The sequence below is a fragment of the Plectropomus leopardus genome, chromosome 5, assembly GCF_026936395.1.
Source record: "Plectropomus leopardus strain MGB_pleo_1.0 chromosome 5, ASM2693639v1, whole genome shotgun sequence".
Taxonomy (NCBI): Eukaryota; Metazoa; Chordata; class Actinopteri; order Perciformes; family Serranidae; genus Plectropomus; species Plectropomus leopardus.
Genome location: NC_142180.1, coordinates 26861836 through 26873331, shown reverse-complemented (window position 1 = coordinate 26873331; position 11496 = coordinate 26861836). Strand labels below are relative to the sequence as shown.

General features: G+C 39.3%; 1 protein-coding gene across 2 annotated transcripts; it reads right to left on the bottom strand.

The window, feature by feature from the left end:
- Positions 1–1902: 1902 nt before the first annotated feature.
- Positions 1903–11431, bottom strand: LOC121938610 (AN1-type zinc finger protein 5). Of its 2 annotated transcripts, none has more exons than XM_042481825.2 (6): positions 11285–11431; positions 9951–10150; positions 9482–9593; positions 7275–7402; positions 6551–6658; positions 1903–5557 (listed from the first exon to the last, which is right to left on the bottom strand). In XM_042481825.2, the coding sequence occupies exons 2-6, from the start codon at positions 10108–10110 to the stop codon at positions 5409–5411; spliced, it is 657 nt and encodes a 218-aa protein (XP_042337759.1). In that variant the 5' UTR covers positions 10111–10150; positions 11285–11431; the 3' UTR covers positions 1903–5408. The 2 variants fall into 2 exon arrangements, with proteins under 2 accessions (XP_042337759.1, XP_087933974.1); XM_088077848.1 differs by lacking the exon at positions 11285–11431 and adding an exon at positions 10878–11028.
- Positions 11432–11496: the final 65 nt, after the last annotated feature.

Below are 11496 nucleotides of genomic sequence, written 5' to 3'. Positions count from 1 at the left end.
TGTTATAAAAATGTTGGTGATTACAAATTTAATGTGTGGTGCTCATAGCATTTAAAATTTTAACAGCAAGCGGCTGGACGGTGGGCGCACAATGGGTGTCCAGGGACTGTAATTACAGAAATTGAAGAAAAAAAATGAATCACACTTTGCAGCTAATGACATGGGGAGTAATTAGTCAGTTAGTCAATCAACATGCAATCATCACACATTTTAGATTTTTAGGGATGCTGCTATATATACCTTATATATTTATATTTTTAGGTAAGCCATGTTGCATATTACACTGATTTTTTAAAAAATATTTACTAATGTGAGTTTTTATTACTTTAATAGTGCAACATGGGTTCCTTTAGTAATTCATTTTAGCTTCTGTTGTTAGTTTCTTTAGATGTTTATGTTCTCTGTTTAGATGACTCCTGTTGTTGTGTTTGATTGTGAATGTATCTGTCGCATAGTTATTTCCTGTAAGGATCAACCAAGTAGCTATCAGTTCCATGAATTTGCATATTCAAAACTGTGTAATAAATAAATGTCTGTGGGGTTTTGGTTAAGAAATCCTTGTGGCCTGAGGGGAGAAGCTTTTCCCCAGCCTCTCATTGCTGGCCCAGTGTAACTGGAACCACCTTCTCTACTTTAACAGGGAGAAAAGGCAGTTATTGAGTTTGGATGTTTTTGCTGGCCTTATCTTTGCAGCAGGTGGTGTAAACATCCTTTAGGCAGGGACATTTACACTATGCAAACTAACATATGGGGTCTGCAAAGGTGTAAAACACTTGTCTGTGAAACTGATTCTTGCTCGGTGAGTCTCTAAAGGTCACCATCAGTGGATGTATTGCTTTGTTTGTCCCCAAACTTAAACACCACTTCTATCACTTTCCAGGTCTTGTGTGATGAAATGTTTGCCTCGGTCCAGACCTTTGAATCCACCCACTCAGCTGAGTTCAATTCGACTGATTCTGAGGATGGAAACAGTGTGTAACGAGTCGACAATTCTGATATCAGGTAAGTGAAATGTTGTTGGTATGTTTTGGGGTAAAGATATGCCATTAGTCAATTTCACAGGGTTCGTACACGTTTTTACGAATTCAGTTTCAAAACCTTTCCAGAACATTTCTATAGTATTTCACCCAATTTCCATGACTTTAATTAGGTTGTTTAAAATGAGTGGACCTATGAACACACACACTCCTGCCGCCAACTAGCTGCATATGCCAATAGACCACATCAGCACATATGGGTACCATGCAAAACACAAAAAATGCCTATTTTTGGGGTAAGGAAAAATAAAGATCCAATCAACGTTCACACAGCACAGCACTAGATTTTTAACACAACAAATATTGATACATGCTGACATGTTTTGAGAATTTTATGAATATAATTGAAAAAAAAAATGGCCAAAACATCTATTTAGATATTCTATTAACTCCAAACCATTTCCAGGCCTGGAAAACAGCTTTTCTAATTTCATAACTTTTCCAGGAATTTCATGACCGTGGGAACCATGATTTTATTTTCATAGACTTCCTAAGTTTTCCTGATCATGTCAAGAAATCATGGTGACATAGTTCTGTTTTTATGAATACAGAGTAAAATTCAGTCCAGTTAAGTGCCCCTCGTAGCAGCTCCTCTCCCAGCTTGCATCAGAGCTGTACATTAGGTGCTACTGTGTGCTACCATTTGTGTCTATAGCGTTTTGCTTTGTATTTGAAAACAATATACAAGTACAAAGCAGTGGGGCCACAGTATGTGCATGTACAGCAGCAAAGAAGTCATGAATGCCTGTAACTACATACCTCTAAATATATAAATTGTTTTAACAGAACCTATAAAAGAATAAATTATTTTATTATACAGAAAATAATCGACATTAAAACAAATAAATACAAAAGACAAGTGTAATTTAAAATAAACTTTGTGAATTTATTGTTTTATACTTACTCTTACACATCATACAATCCTAAATCTTTAAAGAAAAAACTAAATAAAAAGATATCTGGTGGTGTTTCTGGGGGACTGGAGTGCCAAGGGACAAGAACTACAGCTCCGTGAACATTGTAGATTTCAATTAATGTCCCTCAAGCTCATCTTGAACAGACAGAATGAATCAAGTCATCGTCATTTGTCTTTACTTCTGCAGTGAAACCAGACTCCTCACAGCTGACAGGTTTATCATTATTATCAATCAAAACCCTCGCACGATGAAGACATTATGTAAAGGTTGTGCTAAAGACAGGATTGAAGACATCAAAACTCTATCGAAGCAACAGAACAGAAGGAAGAGCAATGTATATGTACTGATCATATCTAGATTATTTAGGTAAGGTTGCCCTATTTGCTGGTGCCTTCATCACAATCAGTCAAAACAACTTTAATAATCCAACTATCCCAAATCACTTAGTAGAAAATTGGGCCTCCACCCAAAACGTAGTCATATCAGGGCAGAGTAGTTTGATAGACATTACGGCTGATTATGTGAATTATGGTGGTTTACATTCAAACTGCCCATGTTTTTAAGAAAAAAGGGGGTGGGGGTTTGATATGAGCAGTCAATAGAAAACAGGTGTAAAATCCTCAAGATTTATGCAGCTTAACAATCAAGCACAGAATCTTTTTTATAGGAATTTCAATCAATAAAGGAAAGCATTTGTGGGTTACAGTATTTTCTAATGGTTATCAACCCATCAGGCAAGCTTGAATATTCTAAATATATAAGATACACATTAGGGAATAACAAACTGCAGAGCTGCTCCAACCACAAATTCACCAGAAAATGACAATTATTCTCCTTGTACATAATCAAGAATCCCCATAAACTCCTTAATTTCAAGTTTCCACCAGTGGTAATTAAGTCACAGTCAGGGGCTTTGGATGACCAACATATCCTGGGTAAATAGCCTCAGTGTTCGCACGCCAAGTCACAAAGCCATTAACACATGTCCATCACCCACTCACAGACTTAAACAGGAATTATAATGAAGGCCAATTTTCCATTTAAAAGGAGCCAAAATTAAATCCAACCAGGTCCAACACGACATCCTGTGCATACAAGGAAAAAAGTCATTGCCGTCCAATACATTCTGCATTAGCTTATTTTGAAAGTACAGGCTCTGCAAGATCCTCACACCTTTTCTATCCCTCTTTTATAAATATTTAATGATCAAGATCGAGCAACATTTACAAGGGAAGCTTTTGATAATGAGAAGATAAAACCTCAAATGCCCCTCTGCGTCTCACAGGGGGCCTTTTTAACTTTCGGTGTTATCGCTATGCTATGAATAGACTTTTCAGTAACGGGATAAAAGCATGGACTGGGACCGTGGAATTCAGCGAGGTTAATAAAGCTTAAGGGGCTTGTTAACAATCTGACTAGTATTGTAAAAAAGAAGCCATAAAGCCTGTGGGATATACTCATGGTCGAGCCAGTTAATGAACATACTTTGGACATTACGTGGGCAGATGCTGTGTAACTTAAATTAAAAGGAGAACAAGATGGGAAAAAAATCAGTGCCACTTGTGGCACATTAATTTTTTTTTTTGATACTTGATGAAAAGCACTTTTATACACATAGTACTATTCTTCACCTTAGTCCCCCGCATTTATTACCTGGCAAAAATCTACATTAAGATTATACTATATGAATAGGAGCCATATGGTATTTACATTTGGAAAAAAACAAAACTGTAGAGTCCTGTTAACTTGAACCTCGGGGTTCCAGCCATGCATTGTGCTACTGCTGTGTGGCTTTTTAATCATTCCAGCTTCGTTTCAAACTGTGCAGTCGGTTACGAAAACAGTAACTTGTACGTTTGGCTGCACACATGCAGGTAAAGTTTGATCTTCCTAGAAGAAGCTAGCTAGAGGCGGTCTTCGTGTTAAGGACTTGTCTGAAGCGAAGCACATTGTAAGAGCACAGCGCGCAACTCTGTAGCGACAATCTTTACTCTAGCTGAGCAGATGGCGTGTCAATGTGCAGAGTCACTGCGACCCAGGTCAGTTTTCATTCAGCATGTGTCAGTGGTCTGCTGGTGGTTAGAGAAACACGGAGCTTCACTCTGACTCCATTAGAACAGAAAAGGGCATTCAAGGAGAACACAGCGCCTTGCTAAAAACATCAATTGGACGAGAAGGCCATTTCTTCCGCGAGAATGCTATACAGATCAAATATAAACTGCAAATGACCCAGATGCTGAACAAAACTGAGTTGGTGCGGCACATTATTTTGTGCTCTGCAGTTGACACACTTTGTTGTGCTTTGTTTCCAAATCCAAAACTACGGACGTTTTACTGCACATTTGTTATTGTAATGGCTTAACTGGACTCTACTCCATCATGTCAGAGCTTGTGTATTTTTTATTCAATGGTTATATAATCAAGATGGAATTACTTAAATATAATCGAAAAGGTTAAGTGCAAATCTTAACGATTTGCTGACACATGCTGCCAATCCTCCAGCACAGACCAACCAAACGATAAAAAATAAATAGAATGCAATCACACAATTCAAGCTAACTACAATATATTAATATAGATCTTCTGATGTCATACGCTCATTAAAACAGAAAAAAAAAAGAAAAAAAACAACAAAACAAAACACAGAATTCAATCACTCAGTTAAGTCAAGGTTCTCAGTTTCCCCTCCCCTTTCCCTCCCCGACCATCCCCCTCCGATAACTGTTCATGCACCCAATATCAGTATGATAAGTCAATATATCAAAGAGAAACGGTTCTGGAAAATGCTGAGACATGGGAGTTCAATGTATGGTGACCCAGAGAGAAAAGAGGTGGGAGGAAAAAAAGAGCCAATTTGACAAGAAGTTGACATCATTTTCAGTCTGGGAGAAAAAATTATATTCCAAAGCCCTTAAAAGGTCTTGCTGATACATGAAATCTCCCAGTTAGGTTGTTTTTAAAAAGTTGTTAGACCTTCTTAATTGACCTTTGTGTCGTTACCCAGGCTGTGACACATTCCTCAACAGCTTACCCCTGTCTCATTTCAACTACCATACAGGGATTGTATAAAAATAAACCCACACGATCCCCCAAGTTGAGAAACAAAAAGGGGTAAAATCAAATGCCTTCCCTCCCCACAGCAACACTAATGTCCACCAGGCCCCTACGGCTCTCTCCCCGACTCTCAAGCAAATGTGCACACGTTCATACAAACACTCACACACACACACACACACACAGAAACACTCAGGTTTAGCCGCAGTCACTAGTGGAGAGAGAGGGAGATGCTAGTAAGGGAAGCGTCTGGACAGTGGCTGCAACCTCACCACCCCACCCCGCCCGTCTTACACTACCATGAACAAATGAAGCCATGATATCAGGTGTTTTCATCCAAGTCGCCATTGTTCAAATTCACAAAGTCAGAGAGACTTTTTGTTTGTTTTGCACTCAGTCCTCATAACTTCTGAATTTTCTCAGCCACCACGATGGGGTTCTCCTTGCGTATGCGGGCAGCAGCTGCACTCCGGTAGTCGTAGGGACAGTCGTGTTTGTCAGAGTAACGGTGAATGGCACAGAACAGGTTGCCGCAGCGACAGTCAAAACCTTCAGTGAAGAGACGCAAACATAAAAGCTTTATTATAAACATCATTACACATTTAAGGACAGAATACCACACAGCCTGAGTATATTTGCAATTTATCTGGCCATATTTTATATTACTTTAAGTACTGTGCAACAAAATGCTCCTTAAACGGAGTAAAAAGAGACATGAATACAGGTCTGCAACTCAGCTAGAGTTCAACTAGACCCTAAGGGTACTACCATCAGGCCTTAAATACTAAATATTACTTTTCAACCCTAAAGGGCCACCGAAGCCTCCTTTTGAGGCAATCCAGCTTGACAAAAAGGCGGAGGCCAGCAGTACACTGTGAAATGCACCACTAACCTGCAGTATGTTGCTCTCTGTACCAAGTGTTTGGTTGTGGAGAAAAGCAAACTACAGGCAGCAAATAATGACTTATTTCCAAATGTAGGAACAAGTCATTGCAAAAACAGAATTCTAGTTAACAAAAGTGAGTACTGTGTCACTGTCTCTTTGTTTTGGTAAAGTTTAGACAAACCGTGTCATTTTCTAAAATGTCTGCTTATTTACAAGATTTTCATTTGGATAAGGTGATTCTTGCTTCAGGTTTAGTGAGGGACTTCTGGCAGTGCTGTGAATTTTAAAACCATCTACCTTGCTCTTTTGTGGCACAATGTGAATACCAAAACAACATTTGGACACTTAGCACTGTAAAACCATGAAGACAAAGGTAATGATGTGGCAATAAGGTATCATATACATGCAAAGAGTGCAATGAGTTTATAAAAAAGTACCAACTCTTTATGTGTTAAAAAAAACTCAAAATCTGTCAGGTTATAATTTTCAGCCAAGTGGAGCACCCACACAAAGAACGACTTTGACTATAAACTTTCTGAAACATGTCCGTGAAAAATAGCTCTCTACTCAGTATATATATTTATATATATATATATATATATATATATATATATATATGTATATATGTATGTGTGCAGAATTTTTATCTTCCTTACCAGTAAGGCCCACTTTCTTCCGGCAAGAAAAGCAGCGGTTCTTTTTCTTGTTTTTATCCGGAGTTTGGTCACTATCAGACAAAGCCTGTGCTGCCTCCTCCACTGGCTCTGATGGGAAAAAGCACAAACAAGCAAAATGTTCAGAAAACAATTCATCCATTACTTTGTCAAATAAATGCTTTATCCTAGGATAACTATATGTTACAACAGGTTAAGTACTAAAGCTACCAATGAAATACACATTACGAGATATAAAATAAAAAGGTTTGGTCTAAATTTAAATTTTAGAAAGCTTCTATGTTTGAGTCGATAAAAAAATAGCTCAATTTTTATTTTTTTATTTCTCCGTCAGAGCTAATTGCAGTCCTATTCACTCACTCTGCTCATTTACACATTTGGATGATAGATTTGCGATATTAAGGGCCATCCCAAACCAGTTAGTGTGATGTGGAATAAATAAGCAGATAATATAACCATTCATCCTCCACACAGGTGCTCATTTGAGAACTCAATTACCCCTAAACAGAAACACCCATGCTGGAAAATGGAGAGGCGTCACATAATTCAAAGTAGAAAATGGGAAGTGCATCCCACACTATACATGTTTATTCATACCCTTAATAATAAGTGCCCTTCACAGCTGCAAGTGTGACTCACTTTATGTGAGAGTGGGTAGGGACTGATTTGGGAAAAGGTAAGGACCTCTGCTTTCTGTGGTGTTTACCTGAGCTGTTGGAAGTACCCTCCTCCTCTCCCTCCTCAGCCTCCGCTCGATCAGAGTCTACAGCTCCCGAATCCTGGGAGATGCTCATAGCTGTCATCTGTTGGGTTACTGGGCTGGGAGAGCTGGGACTGAGATCAAAACAACAAAAATAGATATAGAGCATAAAGCAATTATTTTCCAATATTCCAAACATCTGTGTATAATCTGTTAGGCTGCACATAGCTTTAGTGATTCCCCTCTCAACTTCACAGACAACCCAGATGCTCTTGTAGCCATCCAAAATGTACCAGGCATCTATGTAAAAATGGACCGAACACAATCCAAACAATAAAGTAGGCTTGTCTCACCACAGAAACAATCTTGGCATTTTGAAACTTTCATTTTCCTTGTTTTAATTGGCAGCATACATGGCCCCATGATCATTTGTTCAGTGACTGGCTATAACTTTGGATCTCTTTCAGCACATTCTCTGTAAACTTCTTTGACAAATGCCTTAAAAAGTTATCGCAATCAACTTGACAAGACACAGGCAGCTACAAAACAGGCACAGTGTGCAGAAAGCGTGACAGTGCATACATGCAGTGCACAGCACAATTGTCCGCGATTAAACTGTGCAGACAGATCAGGCACAAATCCCTTCTGATAATTCCAACATTTCATCACACTGGGAACAAATGACTGTTTGGACTTCTCTGTAGACAGTCTGGGAGGAATAAACCCATTACTGGTGCAACGTCTCTGATAACTGGGTTCATTATAATGTGGATAATCTGTATTGTAGGCATGAGTCTTATGTTATAATACAGCACAGTTACTGCTCAAATATTAAATCCTCTAGTTGTCTATCTGATTATATTTCTAAGATCCATCCCAGTCTATTGTCCTCATTTGGTTGATTTCATTCCAGTAAATTTTAAGTACATATATAACAAAATCACGCACCAACAACACATTTTTTAAACATATAAATCAGCCTCATAGAACTCTAAAATCATCATCAAATACTTTTCCCACATAATACATTTAAAAATTCACAAAGAATTATTTATTGGCATAACTAAAGCAAACCAAACAAGAGCCCTTAACAAAATGCTTAATTACAGAAAATGAACCAGGCCTGCAACAATTATTCAACATTATGCAGCAGTTTTAAGAACAGGCCCTTGAGCAAGTTTTTAAAACGCAGAACATTAAACTTCAGCTCTTTCTTTCAGTGTCAACTCTAAACAAGAGAGCTGTGATACAGTTCATTCTGCCTGCCATTAGAGTAAAAGAGCTTATCCTCAAAAAACCTACAAAAATATCAGAAATTATGTGAAAATGGCACAGAAAAAAAAAAACAATTCAAAGAAAGCACTAGTCAGTACTACTTAATGACAAGCCATCCACAATAAATAAATAAATAACAAGAGTCACTTTACCTTAGTAAGGTGTAGCAAAACCTGCTTACGGACAAGAATTATGTGTGTAATTTCATCAAAAAAAGAAAAAGTAGTTTTGCTTACCAAAAAACCACGTCAACCTTACACAGTCTATTGGTTTAATGTTAATGTGTGCTGTATAAACAAAAATGCAAAGCAGAGATACTCAGTCACCAGGACATTTAGACAAAATGAGTCCAGAGTCCAGACAAGCCTCGAAGTGACTAAAACAGTGACATTACAAACTAATTGATGCCACATATAAATGCTATTTTTTGCCACATATCACTGCTAAATACGCAGTGCCACAGACAGTTCTGACCTTGCATTGTGCTTGGCTGACAGGTATTCTAATGCATGCAACTGTCAGATTACAGCACTCCTACATCTTCTCTGTAAAATGGAGCTGGAGATGTCTGTAATCCCAGAGGGTTGTATTTTGAACATTAAGATGTAAACATACATGCTGCAGCTTGCCATGTTTGATTTCTACAGAGGCAAGCTGTTGTACTTGAATTAACTGAAAGGACAAATGAGAACACATTAGAAGACAATGTGCTGCAGCTAGTGACGAACCGCTCTACTCATTATTTAGTCATTTAAACAGGCATTATGATCAAATGCCTAATAGAATGACAAACACAATGTACTTCATTCTCTATTGTGTGTATAATTTTATTTCATGAATGACATTAAAATTACCACTCATTCATGATTATGTATAGTCTGAGGACACTTAGGAACAGTATGGGGCTGAGCACATTCCCCATCTGTCAGTCAACATACCTGGTTGTTTGTTCCTCAGGTGGGGTCCCTGCCACCTCTGTACTGGGCTCTGGGGTTGTACTCTCCACAGTGACACCAGCTGACCCTGGTGATCCTGCCGGTGATGTAGCAGCTGTTTGGGGACAGAACAGTCTGATCGCACAAACAACACAGAACCTGTTGTTTTTCCCTAAGCATGGAAGACTTTCCATTTGTTTCTATTATAAGCCCGTGTTTGTCTACCACGATCAGATGTGTTTTGAATTAATGTGAAACAACAGATGGAGATGTCACTCTCTTGCTTTGTGATGCCACAGTGTAGGCAGCTACTGCTACCTCTGTTCTCCAATCCCTTTTAGCAAATTCAAGTGCCCCCCGTGACTGTACAGTTTTTGAATGAGCTCCTGTTCCAAGTTCCTGTCTTTCCCAACTAGCAGACCCATATTTAGCATCCTCCCCTTGGTTTTTAATGTCTCTCCCATCTTCCTACCTTTCTCTCCTGGGGGGCTGGATCGCCCCCCTCCCTGTTGTCTCTGCAGGTGTTCCTTGTAGCAGACCGAGCACATGCCGTTGGTGCGGGGGTTACCATAGAAACCGCATCCCATAGTGCAAAGCATTGGCACCTGCGTCTGATTGGTCTCCTGAGCCATGCTCTGACAGAGGGGGTAAGGGGGATGGGAGAGGATCTTCCTGAAAATGGGGTTGCAGAAGTTAGTCAAAATGATTAGCAGTCCCTATTAGGTTACATGACTATTCTTATTATTAGCTAAAAGAGTTTGGAGACTGGCATTAGAGCATGAGAGTGGAGTGGGGAAAAATGTGAGCTACTTTGGAAAATAAGGGGATATGACCTACTAATGTAGCTGCAATGAAGGTTTAGTCAGACAGGTTCATACCTTCATCAACCAAAATTAAATCCAACACCAACAACAGAATGAAAAGTGCACTTCTGCCACTAAAGCAGAAGTGGACTTTATCGCACGTAACAGAATCTAAACTGTATTTCTGAATAAAAGACAAAATCAGTCATGAATGGCAAGATATGGCAGCAAAAAAACACAAAGTAAAAATGATCACTTAATAATGTAATGCCCTCCTGCAACATCAGGACAATGCGCCAAAAGTTTTAAAAGTAGTAGTCTGTATAATTGTCATAAAAAGTAGATAAAGAGCTGTGCACATCAAGTAAATCAAAAGGTACACTATAAAAAGCTGCTAAACACAAGCTAGCTCAGCTAGTTGATGCTCTCTTCCGCCGCACAGCAAGATGTTTTGGTCAGGACGAAGTTAACAAAAAAAAGAAACAAAGCTAAAGACATGTCCACACAAAACCATCCCGAAAACTTTAACCTAAAATAAACCGATGACCTAGGAAATATTAACGCTACGTTGCTTAGAGTCTAGCTAAACAACTTACAGCTGACTGTCCCCAGTTTGAGTTTGTCCGCAGCAGAAAACAATTGGCGTCCTATGCTTGCATAGCTCAAAGCAAACACTGTAATATTAGCAAACAGCCTCGCTGGATGTTTTGTCTGTCTGACACTGAATACCCATGCATTGACAAGGACAAAACTCCCTCGGTAGCCCTGTATCGTGACGAAAATCGAGAAAATAAAAAAGTACAGCGTCCATAGCGACAGACCGTAAACAAATCTTGTGTTTTAAATCGAATAAAGGCTAGTGTTAGCAGGCTAACGTTAGCTCAACTGCTAGCATAATCAGCCAGCCCCAAAAGCAGAGCGCTTCCCGACAGTGTCCTAGCTGGTTTTAAATCGGTTACACGCAGCGGGAGTCTCTCGTAGCGGTCTAGGATGAAGACAGTACCTGAAATTCACGGTACCGGGGGCTGTCGACGACCTTGGGCTTCAGATTTGTACAAGTTTTGTCCCCAGCAGCGCGCGCGGCCTCCTAAGCAGCGCTAGCTCCCGACATTCGAAACAACGACCATGACGTCATCCTCAGCATCGATTCAGCCTTCAGTCAGTTGGGCCAACATAACAAAGTCCAACACCCCAACAAAAACACCAGGCAACAAA

Bases quoted from the DNA above. Each gene is read 5' to 3' on its own strand.
- LOC121938610 (XM_042481825.2), bottom strand. From the start codon at position 10,110: ATGGCTCAGGAGACCAATCAGACGCAGGTGCCAATGCTTTGCACTATG. The intron at 7,403-9,481 runs GTATGTTGACTG...TTTTGATCTCAG, and splicing joins CCTGAGGAACAAACAACCAG to TCCCAGCTCTCCCAGCCCAG. The intron at 5,558-6,550 runs GTAAGGAAGATA...TCTTCACTGAAG, and splicing joins GAAGAAAGTGGGCCTTACTG to GTTTTGACTGTCGCTGCGGC.